We start from the raw sequence: 17565 nt of genomic DNA on the forward strand, positions 1-17565 counted from the left end.
CTATATCCTCGAACCATGCAGAGATTATTACTCTTCATGAAGTGGTTCATGAATGTATATGGATTGGATCCATAATTACGCATGTTCGAAGTAATTGTAATTTGAAGACAACCACAGATGAGCCTACGAGCATTTATTTGGAACAAATGAAACAAGGCTACATCAAAGCGACAACACCAAGCATAATCAGCAACAACAGCCTCTCCTCAAGATCAAAGTGAATTAGGTTTGATCTAAGGACAATGTGGCAGACTTGCTCACCTCATTGCCTAAATTTCACTTTCGAGAAACATGTTGGTAGCATCGTTTGTGGAGGTTATTCAAACTCCCATGATCGTAGTCATCAGAGAGAGACGTAGACATCAGGAGGAGATGTCTACATGTTGATCTCAAAACGTGAAGGGTGTGTTGTGCTCTTTTTCCCCTTTAACCGAGGTTATTTTTGTCCCACAGGGTTTTTGTTACTCAGCAAAGGTTTTTAATGAGGCACTGAGAGGAGCACCATGTTTGGGTGACATAAGGGAGAGTGTTCAAGTAAATCCAGAATATATGTCTGGCCTAAGCTCTAGGTTACTTGCTCTAGTTGTAATAGGGTTTATGTTAGAGATATTTGTAGATATCCAATCATTATACAATTATGTTTCCATGTACAAATCTATCTCTATGCTTGTAATTCTCTATATAAAGATGTCCCTATTATCAATGAAAGTACGACTCAATTCTCTCCCAATTTCAGTTTTCCTAAAACAGCATTCATTTTTTCAAACATAAATATACTAGCAATACAATATTAATCTTTGATAAAAAAAAATTAATCTAAAATCTATAACTTATGCCATGAATATACATAGCTAATCAATCATTTATAACAAAAATATTATACACACACACACATATATATACCAACAGATCCTATCCAGAGCGGAGCTCCGCTTTGAAATTAACGTGTGAAGTTCGAGTTTTGGGTCACTTTTCGGTCCCATATCCATATCTCGACCGTTCAGTTTTTAGGTACTAGTGTATAGATCATCTCTGCAAATTTTCAGCTAAATTGATGATCGTTAAGGTATCTAACTCGCTTAAACCAATGGACGGACTGAATCTGTCAACCTGAACCGTACTAGTTTTAAGGAAGTTATCAATGCCTTAACGATCATCATTTTGGCTGAAAATTTGCAGAGATGATCTATACACTAGTACCTAAAAACTGAACGGTCGAGATGTGGATATGCGACCGAAAAGTGACCCAAAACTCGAACTTCACACGTTAATTTTCAAATCGGAGCTCCGCTCTGGATAAGATCTATATATACCAATATATCATTATTCTCTACAACATAAAACAAATAGGGGAAATGATCATTTACCCAATTTCAGCTTAAAAATTGCCCACTTGCTCCACTAACAGTTTTTAACCCTATTTACCCAAAACACTCTAAGGGATTATTTCCCTAATACCCAATTAATTCTTTTTTTATTCTTTTTATTTATTTTTGGGACTTTTTTGCCCTCTCCTTCTTTCTCACTTAGAGAGAGAAGTCATCATCTACCTTGTTGTGCTCAGCTGACCAGTGGCCGACCGCGGTCTCCGGCGACCGATCACAAGAATCCGGAATCCGGCTACCGGACTGGTGACCAGATTCCGGCGTCTGAATTTATTGCCCCCTAATAATACCCAGTAATCATATTATTGGCTCTCAATACTCATATTGTTGCCTCCACTAATCATATTATTGCCCTCCAGTGAATTGTATAAACTCTCGAAACCAAAATGAATACACAACAGGCACAAATGATCAATTTATATGCATATTATTGCCCCCCCCCCCCAATACTCATATTATTGCCGGCAATAGACATGTATAACCACTCAAAAACTTGTTTTTGCATTCTTCTCTCTTCTTTCCTTACAAGCCTTCTGCCAAATTTACCAAAAAAAAAAAAAAAAGGACTTGGACTCAAACTCTCTCTGTGTTTCGCTTTTCTCTCTCTCACATCACCCATATCACAGCCAGCAGAGACACTCAGAAATAGAGCAGCTAGCAACTCTAGCAGAGAGTACGTATATATACATATCCGCATCTTCTCTCCCAGTTCGTTATTTAACGGTTTTTCCCTCCTCTACCACTTTTTCCCTTCCCCTCTCCTCTAATTCTCACCCTAATGCCATCCCCACTCTGCCACCAGATCGGAAACAACCCTAGAATCGATACCCTTGACAACTCCTCGAGTGGATGATCACGATTTTCTTGCTCTCCACGCTTCCCAATACTCTGGTCATAGGAATCCCACTACTGATAGCCATGTACGGCCACCGAATCCCGAAGTCCTGCAGCCTGATGGTCCAGGTCGTCGTGCTCTAGTGCATCATTTGGTACATTCTGTTACTCTTCCTCTTCGAGTACCGCGGCGCCAAGCTGCTGATAATGGAGCAGTTCCCGGAGACCGCTGCCTCCATCGTCTCCTTCAAGGTCGACTCCGAGATCATGTTCCTCGACGACTGTGACTTCCTCAAAACCGACGTCGACGGCAAGCTCCACGTCAAGGTGAGGAAGTCCAATGCGTCCAGACTGTTGCTCTCGCCAATGACGCCTCGCCCGTCCAACCTCACCGGAGAGAGAGAGAGAGAGAGAGAGAGAGAGAGAGAGAGAGAGAGAAAGAGAGAGAGAGAGAGAGAGAGAGAGAGAGAGAGAGAGTGAGTATGAGGGCAATACTGTCAAACACTGTTAGATTTGGTAAATTGGGTTAAAAAATTCTTAGTGGAGTAAGTGGACAATTTTTAGTCTAAAACTGAGTAAGTGGTCACGACCCCAAACAAATAACTAACTTTGTTTTTTTTTGAATAAATAACTAACTAATTTATATAATGGAATTTTTATTACAGAACTATAACATATATTTTATCCAAAGAGGTAAAATTCATAAATATGACAAATATGAGATAAAAATTTGCAGACTACTTCTGATATGAGGTAGATAGAAAAGAGTAATACCTCTTAAAGAGTATTTAGGAAGAGAACTCTGATGAGGAATGGCTTCCATCAAAATGAAGACTCCAATAAAATGAAGAATGCAGAGAAGATCAGTGATGAATGAGAAGATAGAGACATAAAAGGGTTTGATTTGTTTCTGATAGATCGTTTTAATCCTCAATATTCTACACTGATATCAGTGTGTATTAACAACAATGATATAGATTGATATTCATGTGAGATGCAAACATGTCACGTCTGTATGTCAATCAAATAATCACATGGATGTTTGTGAGAAAGTAGCAATTGCTACAGATAACTTTGTAAAACTGAATACAGATAACGTACAGTCTCTTTTTCACATTCCTCAATACACACTGTTATCAGTGTCTATTAACAACAACAACAATACAAACTGATATCCGTGTGATATGCAAACATGTAACATCCATATGTCAATCAAATATTCACATGGATATCTGTTGGAAAGTAGCAATTGCTATAGTTAACTGTGTAAAACTTCAGACATATATCAGTGGCTATTTCATATTCACACAGACCACAGTGTAGAAGTTGTTGTAAGAGATGTCTCTATGAACTAAAACTCATCTTGCAAATTATAATTTTGCTATTCTTTACTAATATCTGTGTATAAACGTTTTACAAAGATATTAGTATAGACAAAATACTTGGTACATATAGATATCTATGAGAAAATCTAGACACACTGATTTCAGTAAGTAAAATGTATAAGATTTTCTTGTGTGGGATTCAGTCATTCAGTTCTCACGGATGTCTGTATCTACAAGTTAAAACTCATTGATTTATCTACAAGAAAAAATTTTAAGAACTGTATACGACATATGGGCCCCTCCAAAGATTGGTACATCAGGTTTCAAAGAAATCAAAACGGTATATGAAGTTGTAATCCCGACACACTTTTAATACAAGGCGTCAATAACACCATTAACCCAATGCAATTATTCAATTTTCAAAGGGTAATTTTGGATTTTCCGCACTCTCTCTCTCTCTCTCTCTGATTCGGACACCCAAATCTAGGTACCCCTTCTCCTTCTTCTCCTTCCTTCTTCTTCCTTTTCCTTCTTCTTCTTTCTCCCTCCCTCCCTCCTCGATATCAAGGTTTGATTTTCTTCCTTCTTCTTGATCATGAGCTCTTTCAACAACACCACCAACTTCGACAACCGGATGCTCCAAATCCTCATGGGTTGCCTCCGACCCCCAACCACCACCAACAGTAACTCCTTCCTCTCCCAAACCCTCGAAGACCTCCTTTTCGAAGCCACTAATCTCTTTGACAACAATGACGACCAGAACAAGACCCAACTCGCCAAGGAGGAGTCCAACCTTGAGAGGGAGATCATCCAGTCTCACCGGCAACATTGATTCGCTTGAGCCCAATTTGGGCCAAGCCGTCACGATTGGGGAGCACCACATTTGCGACCGGTTTCAAGAGGAAACAGGTTCGGATTATCAGGTCTGGGAGTGGCATGGTGGCACAGTCCTATTATGCCCTTTGATGAAGAAAATGGGTAGATTGAGCAGATTTAGTAGATTGAGAAGATATAATGGATTTTTTTTTCTAATCAATAAGGCTGGAAGAGACAGATTTACCCCTCAAAGTTTAACGGAAAGCACCCTAAATAATGGAAAGAGTAATAGCATACATCAATTTTGGGTCAGGATTGCAACTTCATATACCGTTTTGATTTCTTTGAAACCTGATGTACCGATCTTCGAAGGGGCTCATATGTCGTGTATAGTTCTTTAAATTTTCTCTATCTACAAGTTAAAACTCACTGATTTTTTATCAATGAGAGAGTCAGTGTGTTTAAAATCTGTGTGTATTGCTCTTTTTGCTAGTAGTGAATCATACCCTCCTAATTTACTACCATTCTACCATTGCACCTACAGTACTGTTGTTATTTCTTCAAGTATGTTTATTTCCAATTTCAAAGGCAATGTAATTTGGTGAGGAAACAAACTGAAAATACAAGATAAGATAGAGAGCAGACATATGTTATCATAAGAATTTAATGTTCTATGAAATGTCGTGGTTTTGTATGATACATTATAGAGTTTTCATTCTTAACCGATGAAGCCAATTCCAACCCAAGGATAGTAGCTAGCCTCCATTATTGGCTTGCCCAAAGTCTGCAAGGCTTTCACCTAGCTTTTTAGGAGATGGAGAACCACCGTTAATCCTATTATGTTTCCCCAAAGCTGATGTGGTAGCAGTAGCCTCTTCTGTCATTGCCTCTTTCTTATCTACAAGGCTACAAATGACCACTGACTGTTTTTCCCTAGCAGGTAGAACAAAGCTCTTCATGTGAGCGAAGAAGGAATCTGAAAGACCTTTATGTTCCTAGCTAGAAAGAGAAGACAAATGAACTGGGACTTGTCGTGAGCTAGAGCTCATTCCCAGTATCGATAACAAAGCTTTCCAAGCAACAATAGCAACGCCACCACCCACTGAACAGTTGACACCAAAATGAGTAACCAGACCACACACTAGAGTGAGTAACAAGACCGCACACTACAGCTAGGTTCTTCCACTAAGAGATTTATTTTTTTATCATTTTAATGGATCGCTTGTGGAACCCCACTTTTTTATCACATATCGACATCTCGACTGTTCAATTATTAGCTAACTTATGCAAATTTTCAGCCAAATTGATAATCGTTAAGGCATTCATAACTATGATTTACAATTATAAACATAACAGTTCAGGTTGGAGAGATTTGGTTTGTCCATTGATTTAATCTAATTCGATACCTTAACAATCATCAATTTGACTGAAAATTTGATATGTAATCAAAAAGTGAGTCCCACAATGAATCCCTTGAAATAACCAAAAAAAGGAAATCTCTTAATAAAAGGACCCTCACTCTCACTCTATCTCTGATGGGGAGAGAGAGAGAGAGAGAGAGAGAGAGAGAGAGATGGCACATATAAAAAGATTGAGATGGCACATATAAAAAGACTGATCGTTAGACTTTTAGATTTTTGGATCTCCATGAGTGTATCACTTCTATAAATTTTTAGTCAAATTAAAAATAGTTAAGGCATTTAATGTCGTGATTTACCATTTTGAACATGAATAATCCAGGTTGAACAAATTTGATTTGTCCATCCTGGGATTGAGGGCTTTAATATATGTGGCGGTGGTGGTTAGGGTTTGAAGGCTATGAATTTAGGGTTTCAGGGTTAGGGCTTCGTCCTGATAACGTGTTTAAAGAAAACTGAATTGGAAGATAATTGAGTCGTACTTTCATTGATAATAGGGGTCTCTTTATATAGAGAATTACAAGACTTAAAATCAGAGTTATACAAGGAAATATAATCGTACAATTAATCGGATATCTATTAATATTTCCGAGAATATCTCTAATTCAAAACTCTATTACATCTAGGTAAAGTAATCTAGAGTTTAGGCCAAACACAAATATGTGTATTTACTTGAACAAAAACCAATTTTCTGACCCAGTTTGACCTTCATCTCTATCCTTTTGTTTAAGACTACACTATTCTCATTCCCATTCAATGATTTAAGAAAGGAAAAAAAAAACAATTTCCTTAGAGACCAATTTCCTCTCTCTGACCCAGTTTGACCTTCATCTCTATCCCTTTTGTTTAAGACTACACTGTTGTTTATGGGTTTGCTCTCATTAATGGGAATCGTTATGGCTGTTCTAGTCTATCTCTTGAAATCACCAATTCTCAGGGCTCATCAAAAGCCCCCACGTTTCCAATGCATGCAATTACCACCTTTTATTTTTGTACACTTCAAGAACCATACATAGCTTCTCATAGTTCCACGCATCCTCGTCTCAAAACCAAGACCAACATTCAACGACCATTTCCACCTTCAATTCCCTCACCACTAAAAACCCTTAACCCTTTGATCCATCTTGTATATGAATGAAACAGTTGCATTAGCAGTCGCATTATCACCCAACCCGGAACTTCCATTCTCGCCTAAACCAGAACCAACATTTTCATTATTCTCACTCTCGTTCCTCCTATCTCCCAAACCCTCCTCTGACCCACACCTCCCCTCAGATCGGGATCAGCCTCCACAGGCAGGGCATCATAAAAACCAAAGTTGGAATTTCTTCCGTCTCTAGAAATCGCAAGCTCCACCAACAGCCTCAGCGGCTCAACAGGGAGCAAAACCGCCGCGAGATCATACAATGCCATGGCTACCAACAGCACCCAAGTAGTCCATTCAGGCAGCAACGTAAACCAATACGCAACCAGCATTCCAATCGCAACCAAATAGCCTTGAGTCACAGGTATCGACATTTTCGACATGAACACAGCCAACACACCCACAATAGCAAAATTGAACAACGGCGAAGACGAAGGGTGGACAACAGTGCGCGCCGGTTTCGAAGCCACCGGAATTTTGAGATTTCAAATTGCCCATTGCCCACTGTGACTTGCACAAATGGGCGGCACTCCGACTCCAATTCTGACGAGGAGAGAGAGATTCCCACGATGGCCGAGGTAACAGCCGAAATTTTGATCCAAACTGCCCACTGTGACTCGCACAAATGGGCACACTCCGACTCCGATTACGGCGAGGAGAGAGACTCCCACAACGGCCGAGGTAACAGAGACAGTGGTGGCAATGCGTACTTTACTGATTTTCCAGACCCCAAAATTGTAATTTTGCTATTAAATGGATTAAGTAGACGCATAAATATTTTAGTGGAGTAACGAGCTCCTCTTATTTAGGCATTTGATCAAGAACCCTAAACCCTTCTACTCTGTCACTAACCGCATATGTACCATACATAATCCCGGTAACAGATCTAATTCTATCGTCCTAAATTGGGATTTAAAATAATGAGAACTCAAGAATTCAAGCCAAGTAGGAACATAAAAGGAAATAGAGTAAAAATATACTTCATAAATCCAGTCGATCCAAATTACACAAACAACTTGTAACCAAAAAAATAAAAATTACACAAACAACTAGAACATTATAAAACACTAGCCAGCATTCTTGTGCATGATTAAAACACATCAGGTCCTACCTCTAAATATTGAAAGTGAACCCTAATATGTCAACAAGGGAGGCAATAAAACATTCACAAATGGATTGAAGAGTGGTGAGGAAAAAAAAGAAAACCTTCATGAGTAAGAAAAAAAGAACTACTTACTGTACAGGCAGCTGTACAAGAAGATACTCCCTGCTATCAATCAGATCTACCGCAAGTGTCAGTCATTTACCAAGACTAAAGTTTTCACTTTTCAATCAGTGCCAATATCTCAAACTTGTGGCTGGCTCTGGTTGATAGTTAAAAGTTAACTTGCAGTATAACATTGAAGTGCAAAGGAAGACTTGATTCATGGAATAACAATCACCACATAGAAACACTTCATAGCAAGAAGATTATAGCATCTTTGGAGTAACTTCTAATCATCATCTAACTCCACAAGCTGCGCCCGCCGCCTTTCAGCTGCTTTCTTTCTGACAAAGAAACCCCATCTCATAGCTGCCTTAATTTTCAGCCACCCAACAACAGCTTTGCCAGGACGTGTGCGATCTTCATCAAAGTTGGGCATTGGAGATGGCATATATGGGTATGCATATCCATCATCAGGCATATCAATAGAGGCATGGCCTCCCATACTGAAGATTCTGAGCAAGTGCTGCATATCCTCATTTTCAAGCATCTCATGACTTCTAATGCGAATATCTTCTTCTGAGAAGAAGTCATCAACTCCTTTTTCTCGGCTTGTTCCCCAGTCATCTAAAGGATTAAGAGTAGATGGCTGAACAGAAGAATTTATAGCCTGAAATCCTGATGTCGATGATTGTGGAGGACCAAGGGCCAGGCCAACAGCATTGGCATCATTTGTTATGCTTTGAGGCTGATGAGAGCTGTTGATCAACTGGCCATCTAGTGCAAATGAGGTGCCTTCAAACTGGGCACGGGAATTTGAATTCACAATTTGTTGCTGGGTCATATACCTTGTTGACAGATTATCATTATACCCTAAAGAGGACAAAAGAAAACAAAATGAATCACACCACATCTAGTCTAAGCATCTGAAAATAACATTTTTACTGGATGGTACGGTGCATCTACATGCATGAGAGAGAGAGTTCTCAGAACTTGAAATAGAGCAGGAATAAAATCCCATTAATCCCAACAGGTGTCCATCTTATATCCTATTTACAGCTGGAATTGGGGAGGAAAGGGAGAGGGAGAGGGGGGGTGGAGAGAGAGCAGGAGTGCAATCCCATTAATCCCAACAGGTGGACTTTGTCCTATTTACAGTTGGAATAGCAAAGGGCAAGGATAATATAAGAAAGATGCTCAGCTTTTAGAGTAAAAATTGCATATCAAAAATTTCATTAATCTAAACACGTGGTTAACCTTCTTGATCACAAGTTTAAACTCTTTAAGCATTGGTAAAGATCAATTAAATTGACTGAACTCATAAGCACAGGAATGATTACTTGGGTATAGAGACTGGCAATTCTAAAATTATGTGGTATTGGATCACCACGATCGTAGGTCATATATAAGGAACAACTGAGGAAACCAATTTAAAGCCTCCTTTACATAGTTTTTCATAAGCCACTGTTTCATCTTGCTCAGTGCTAAACAGAAAGATCAACACAAAACCTACAATCCCCAACTTCCATCATAACAAATGCCCTCAAAAATACTCCATAACTACTGGCCATATGCTCCAATATTTTGGAATTTATAGCCTTCATATCTTAACTTTACAAAGCCACATCTCAATTCCACGACACGACCAATGCAGTCTATCAGGATTGCATTTCGGTCTACGAATCTCTGAATTTATAATAACTAGGGCCAACCTCAGGATGCCGAATAGCTGTCTGTAAAGTGTCAATTTTTCTTTCAGTGGAAGTGGGAGATGGGGGGCGTATAAGTAGCAATATATTTTTAAGTTCATTTCCGGGTTCTCTTGCAAGTCATATAGCTTCAGGATTTTCCAGAATTTATTCTAAATATAGCTACTTCCAAGAAAACTTAACTTTAAAGGTCATGATGTTCATATGCCTATAGAGATCCCCACCCACTCCCCAAACCCAAGGGAGCGTTCACGGCTTTAAGTCTATGAGGGAAACCCAACCAAAAACAAAAAAAAACAAAACAAAACAACAAAAAAGAAGTAAAAACAACCTTAATCAGCCAATAATGCTTACCTCCAATCGGTAGGGCTGAATCAGATAGAAGAGTCTGTTCTGAGGGAACTGGATTTGTCAGGCGAGGTAGTTGCGGATGCTGGTCTGAAGAACTGGAGTAACTGATTGAGCCCATTTGAAATTCGTTTCGGGCTGCAGTTGACCTCTTATTTTGCTTGGTGTTCAGAAGTGATTTACCATCATACTCAACAACCTGATCCCAATTTTCATATGCTTTCTTCACAAGCGTATCTACATAGAGCTGCAAGAACATGAAATGCTTATAAGTGTCATGCAATTGACCTTCTAGTTCAAAAGTATGTACAAAAAGAAAAGGCGGGTATGCATCTACCTTCTGGCTGTCGGAAAGAGTATCGGCAGAATGATACTGTTCCCCAGCAATCAAGCCACTCAGCTCATAGATGTTGTTAAAAGCAACACCAACATTTCTTGTATCTTCAGGATAATAAACATAAAGCTTTCCGCTAAGGGCACAAGTCTTTGCATGCTCTAGGAGAGCTTCCCACATCTTATTTGACATGCCACTTCCAAGGATCTATAACAGCAAGACAGAAAACTTAAAAACATCTGTAAGCATAAAAGAATACAATTAATAACATATGTTTGTGTGTGTTTGTAACTCAAACTGAGTGCCACACTTACACTCCGTAATTTTTGAGGATCTTTGACCACAAGCTGAAGAAACTGTTCAACTGTGTGTATTCCTGAAGTGTTTAGCCTCTTATGGAATGCCCCATCCTTTCCGATCTTCTCCAGTCTCCATACGTCATCATTTAGTGCTGGTGGGTAATGTTTCTTGTACACTGTCAAGATCAAAAGAGAAGAAAAGAGAAATGAGTTCAAAATAGTGTATTAGCAGAAGATAGGTTAGTGTATTAGCAGAAGATAGGTTAGAAAAGAGCATAAACTTACATTCCCCTCTGTGATCTTTAACAGTAAAAGCATCTGTTTTCGCTTCACGTATGCGCATGCCCTCACAAAATCCTGAAGCAACTTTCAATCCAAGCCTAAACTTCCTGCTGCGTATCCAACTTGAGTTATCTGTAAAAGTCAGGTCCCCAATTGTCCCTACCCCTTCCTTCAGTGTCACTTGCAATTCCCCGGTCAAAAGAGGTCTCTTTCCTTCACGCTCTTTGACCACATGGCTTTCAAATTCTTCTTCAGTCCAGCCTTCATCATCTTCATTGTTAAAATCACCCTCAAGCACAACAATATCTAGTTTTATAGAGGATTCAGGTCCAGATGTTACAACACGCTGAGTGTTCATATCAAATAAAACAACATGAATTGAAGCTCCCTGCTCGCCTTCAACTTTCCCTCCTGTGAAGATGGGGAGAGCCAGATTGGACCTAAACTGCAGTTGCAAGTTCCGATCATTTGAACCTTCAATCCGTTTGGGGGAAGACCTAAAATCTCACAAGTGTCAGAAAAAAAGATGAAAATAAAGAAAGGAAAAATTCCAAAACTCTTAGCGGTGACATATAAATCTTTTTTTCTTTTTTCTTTTTTGTTAATTTCTTCTAGTTCATGGTGATGATGATTTTCATATCAAGGAGCCCCACTTATCTCAATCAGATTATGGTCTTACATTCAAAAGCATGTACCATTTCCTTTCAGATATAACAAATGAACAAAAAAGCTAGCAGGTTAATTTAACAAAAGCAACCCCATTGTCCAGATTTACAAGGAGATCAGAATAATGTTTTGAACTTTGAAAATGTCAAGAGCCTTCGGCATCATGCTGGTCTATCATAACATATGAACAGCAACACGAAAAGACCTATATCACCAAAAACATGTAGGAAATGAAACCTTCCATATTCAAACTAATTGCATTTAATTTTAACCCTGGTCAAGAACCCTTACTTTAATGAAGCAAAACTAAGACAAACCTAATAACTGGCAAACCATAAACACCCTAGATCAGGCATTGGAATGTCTAGGTTCCAAAGAATACAAATGTTATCATTGAATCCTCACCCATACTACTGAAAATAAGAACTAAACTAAGCTTAGAACTGAGAGGACAGAAACAGATAATTCCCTTATCTATAAATGAAAGATCCTGATTCCTCCCACCTAATATTGTACGCAAGAGAAGGTGATAGTTTTCGTATTTTCTGGAATGAACTAAAAGATGATAGTTGATTGAACTAAAATACCTTAGACCTAACAAATAAGCTATCCAAACAGAAAAACAGGTTAAGTAAGTGATGGCATCAAACACTGGGAAGAACTGCACTTTATGAGAAATTTTTGCCAAGGAGAATAACCCCAAGCATATATTCCAACTTTTATCAGACCATCAAAAACATAAAAAGAAAAAGAAAGTTAATGAGAAAATGACCCTGGAGAGTAATAATGTATTTCACCTCATTATAGGCGTCGGTTTAAAGTTTAAACTTTCTTGAAAAAATATGGAGAAGTTTTCTTTACAGCAGTTAGAGGATTTTTATCTAAATAGACTCTTTTTCTTTAAAAATGTATCGTATTGTCAGCATAAAATGGACAAGTGCTCATCCTTTCATCATTTATTACTTGAAAAGAATTGTTTATGATTAAGACACACATTCACACTAGCAGACAGTGTGACACACTTAACATCTGGAAAGAAATAAATTATCTCATGCATAGAAACAAACTCTGAACACATTCTTTTACCTTCCATTTAGTCTTGGAGGGCCCAACTTGGCCAATGCACGTTCCACTTCTTCACTGACCTGTTAAGTAATTAGTCAGTAAGGTTCAAAAAAAAATAAGGACTAAAGATCAAATAGCATAACCAGGAAAATCACAAACTATAACATATTAGGCTTTCTTTTTTTACCAAATACCTACATGCATATTATACTACATGGGTCTTAAATTGGCCATTTATAAAAACGCTTCGATGCTTGAACCTCTAATTGTTTAGGTACTTCCAATTTGCCTCTGTTTCGTACATGACATGCATTAAAAACTGAATGTATTACTTTCTGTTTTAACTACATTAATCACACACAATTTGGTAATTTGAGTTTTAATAGATTTCTCTGTTGAACAAACTATTCATGAAGAAAACGAAATTTTTGATGAATGACCTCATCTTTAAAATGATGTCGGAACTACTTAAGTGCCTTTAACACCTCACCTTAACTTTTAGCCCTCAACTACATAAAAACTATCTTCCATCACTGAATTATAAACCTTGTCACTTGTGATCCTAGTGAGCACTACGAATGGATATGACATCTAAAACAGTAGCTTCAAAGCCTGGTTGTCTTATAAAGAATTTCAACCAAGGTTCTTGATCTAGCCAAACTGGGGTTATAATATAGCAAGCTTTCATAAGACAACATATTAAAAACCAGTAGTTTTCGGAGATATAATCCTCTTTAGTCAACCAACCAAAGTTTCGAGTTGAGATAGATTTGGTTTGTAGGAGTTACACCAGAAAGAATCAATGGATGACTTTCAGCAAAAATGATTAGTAGTATACGATGCTTCATATGCGATGCTCGGACAATTTACATAGGAAGCAGATAAATGAAATGAAGCTTATTTATAGAGAAAAATGAAGTGCCTGAATTTTACACCTTTTAATAGAAGAAAAAAATGAGAAAATAAGCTGTATATCAGTGGTGTTAAGAAGATAATTTCTGCTATGTTAAAAAGAGAATGCATGAACACAGTCACGCCAAAGGAAATCTCTCCAAAGCCAACTTACAACTCTTCGAAGAATAGGCTCCAGTGACGAGCATAGCTTCTGCAAACTGTCCACCTTCAGAGCTTCTACAATTACACTGCAAATATAACATGTCCAATGGAATGTAAAGCACATAGTAATTTAAAGATTTGAACAATAAACCATTTAACTGATGCAAATAAAAAAAAAATTTAGGATACTCCTGGAATTGGCAACCGAAGTGCTGTTTGAAAATCCAAAATGGAGTCTAGCTAAAACCTTTGGCAAGACAAACTCCACATAAGATTTCCAATTTATATTTTGCGTCAGGGGATTTCAGAATCCCCTAAACACCTAAAACTACCACATGATGATAAGTAATCTGCTACATTATGTGTCTTATCTTCCCTAGGACCTCTTAACATGCCAAAAATACAAGGGTCACAGTCAAAACTCTTATAACCAAATTACGCACCCAATGAAGAGTAGAGGAAGAAAGAAAAGAAAAAACTAATGAAATGTACACGCCAACAGACAATTTTAGTTCAATAAAACAATAAGTCATGAAGTGCTTATGGTTTATGGTCCTAGAAATGGCGACGGATTAAGAGCACATGTGACTCATATCTTCTCTAAATGAACTATTAACCGATTTCGTGTTCTAAATCAGCAAGTAAAATGCAACTAAACCAACACACACGCAATCGACCCACAACAACATCAGTCAAACAGAGAACAAGCATCTCTACTCCTCAAGTGAACACCTTAATTCTCCAAATAAAAACCAAAAAAATTCATCAAACTGGAAAATTCTACAGCCAACTCATCGAATCGGCAACCGAAAAAAAAAAATCAGCAGATTGAACTGAAAACACCAAGCAATCAGTTTACCTAGCGAGAGCCGGCCGCTTCCGCTCCGGCTGGTCCTCCTCTTCCCCTTCCATTTGCCTCTTCCCTCTCATGGAGTTGTTCCTCTCCATGAGTCTAGTCTGTCTCTGCATTTCTTACCCCCTTTCAGTAACCCTAGATTCCCAGATCTGCAGTCCCACCACAAAACCAAAGCAAAACCATAACTCCACTACCAAAACTTACATCACAAACACCAAAAACAGAGAACTATCTCCAAACAAAAAAAAACCACAAAAATCAGTTCAAATTTCACAGACACAATCAAATTCAAAGCGCAGTACCTTTGAGCTGAAATTCAAATCAACAAGAGGAAACCAAATTCAAATCAAAAATTTGGTGGCGGTTTTGTTCAAAATTTAGGGGAAAAACGCGGGTGGAAGTGAGAGAGAAACATTTGGGGGAATTTTGGGGAAGAATTTTGGGAAAGCCTGTAAAATTCTGTAATAATGGGATGGGGAAGAAGTCTCTATTGAGTCTAACCTGGCGACTACTCTTCAGCTCAGAGTGTCAATGATCGTGTGTTGCGAGGACCACGGGGACTTGTGTGCTTTTAGAAGATCGGAAGGATATTTTGGAAATAACCGGGGCACGTGGCGTGTTAGGATTTGTGAGGTGGAAGTGTAGGTTACGTGGCGTGAATCTCGACCGTGGGTGGAATGGTCTTTGTTAATGATTTGGTTGTACGCTTGCGATAAGCGTCCGAATGAATAATATAAAAAAGTAGTTAAATTTACAGCTTGAAAACTTCGAATGACGTCACTTGTACAGCTTGGGCATGCGTCATTTTTTTATTTATTTTGTCTCATTTTCAGAGAATTTTTATTTTATTAAGGGAAAATCGTCGGTACAGTACCTGACATTTTCCCCATTCTAAATTTCAATATCTCACGTTTAGAAAATATCAGAATGGTACCTGAGGTTCCTATCCCGATCGAAGAATGGTACCTGGAGTCGTTAGCTATGTTACAAAAACTGTTACTTGAAGGATATTTTTGTCTTTTCATGTCTTAATTCATATTTTTTTATCTAATTCACCCTTGCTTTTTCTTTTTCTCTCTCCCTATTGTTCCTCTCTCTCTCTCTCTCTCTCCTCTCCCTCTCTCTCTCTCTCTCTCTCGCATCGGTCTCAGCAGAGCCATCGGCTTCACCGCCATTTCTTAGATCGGACTCAGCCTTCACCTACTCGAACTTCGACGAAGACCTCTCTCTCTCTCTCTCTCTCGAATTCAAATCTCAATTCGGTCTCAATGGAGCCACCAGTATCACTGTCGTCTCTCAGATTGGACCCAGCCTTCACCAACCCGAAGAAGGAATTGATAGGATTGAGGACTCCAAGGACTTGCAGCAACAGAGCAAAGCCTTGGATAAGCTCACTCACGGCGTCGAAGATCGCCAGCTTGATTCAACATGATTCCAGAAGGTCATGGCTTCCATCGCTGCCACCTCAAAAGCCGATTTGGAAGCTATGAGAAAGAGGCAGGAAAAATTGACTACTGTAAAGATCAATCCACGCGATGTTTAGATAATTGCCATCAATATGTTTCTGGGTTTGAATTGGAACAGTGAGCAAGAAGTGAGTTTTAAGGAAATTGTGAGAAAGATTGAGGGCTGTCTGTTTCATGTTTCATGAGCAATTTTGTTTCCCTAATTTTCCTTTCCAATTTATGCATTACAGTTTCCGCATGACGTGTAATTATGTTGGTGCAAACCGGATTGCAGTTTCCTTAATTGTGAGAAAGAGTTGAACCCTCAATTAGATTGTAGGTTAGGTTCTGAGAGCTCAAAACCTGAGCTTGGAAGCAAAACCCAACAACAAAGATGACTACCCAGAAATCTTGAACACACATATTTGCACAAACAAACCCAAAAGCCTTCAACATTGAACATAAATCAAGAATGTACAATCAAGTAACTGCACTAATTTCTTTGCCAAGAACTGTGATTTCTGATCTCTGGGAGGTGGAAAAGATGATTGAAATGAAGAAAAAAGAAGGAACAAGAACAAAGTAGGAGGTGATGGTCAAATTTCTTCTTTTGCATTCCCGAGCTTCTGTGAGTAAATGAAGAAGAGGAAGTACGTAGTCTACGAAGGTACAACACCGAATGGGGGCACCGGAGGCAGAGCAAGTCTGGCATTCTCCAAAAAAAAGTAAATTTTTTTTTATATGAAGAAAATTAAGGAAAACAAAAAACCTTAAATTAAGGAAAATTATAAAGTCTTTCTAAGAATACAATGTTTTCGTTAATTTTGATCAAGAAGAAAGAAGAACTGACAAGCAAGGAGGAGGTGATCATCTTGCAATCCTCTAAAAAATAAAAATAAAATAAAAAAATTCTTTTGCTTTTTAAATTTAATTATATGAAGAAGAAGAACTAAGGAAAAAAAGAAAAGAGAGGGTAAATTGTCATTTTATGGTCAAAATATGCCAACTGTCATTTTTTGTAACGGAGTTAACGGCTCCGGGTACCATTTTTCAGTTGGGATAGGAACCTCAAGTACCGTTATGATATTTTCTGAACGTGAGGTACTGAAGTTTAGAACAGGGAAAAAGTCAAATACTGTACGGACGATTTTCCCTTTTATTAAATATCCTCATTTATTGATTTAATATAATTTATTGTTTGTGCAGTGATTTTTGTTTTAAATTTATAAATAAATAGATTAAGTACACTGATTCGAGAGAGGGAGACAAAAAAAATTGCTATATAAGAGCAATGGTAGGTGCTAATTGCATTGTTGGAAAAGTGATGCGGCACACTGAAATGGGTATGGTTTTTTTTTTTCTGGAATTATCCTTAAAAT

At 38.3% G+C, this 17565-nt stretch overlaps 1 protein-coding gene across 3 annotated transcripts; it reads right to left on the bottom strand.

Moving 5' to 3' along the window:
- Positions 1-8109: 8109 nt before the first annotated feature.
- LOC112196920 (calmodulin-binding protein 60 B) lies at positions 8110-15304 on the bottom strand. Of its 3 annotated transcripts, none has more exons than XM_024337404.2 (9): positions 15243-15304; positions 14745-14890; positions 13896-13971; positions 12851-12909; positions 11102-11595; positions 10832-10992; positions 10521-10724; positions 10190-10430; positions 8110-8999 (listed from the first exon to the last, which is right to left on the bottom strand). In XM_024337404.2, exons 2-9 carry the CDS (start codon positions 14852-14854, stop codon positions 8416-8418), a joined length of 1929 nt encoding a protein of 642 aa, XP_024193172.1. In that variant the 5' UTR covers positions 14855-14890; positions 15243-15304; the 3' UTR covers positions 8110-8415. The 3 variants fall into 3 exon arrangements, with proteins under 3 accessions (XP_024193172.1, XP_040373949.1, XP_040373948.1); XM_040518015.1 differs by lacking the exon at positions 15243-15304 and adding an exon at positions 15047-15233 and having other exon boundaries at positions 14745-14892; XM_040518014.1 differs by lacking the exon at positions 15243-15304 and adding an exon at positions 15044-15233.
- Positions 15305-17565: the final 2261 nt, after the last annotated feature.

Source organism: Rosa chinensis, chromosome 4 (genome assembly GCF_002994745.2).
Source record: "Rosa chinensis cultivar Old Blush chromosome 4, RchiOBHm-V2, whole genome shotgun sequence".
Classification (NCBI taxonomy): domain Eukaryota; kingdom Viridiplantae; phylum Streptophyta; class Magnoliopsida; order Rosales; family Rosaceae; genus Rosa; species Rosa chinensis.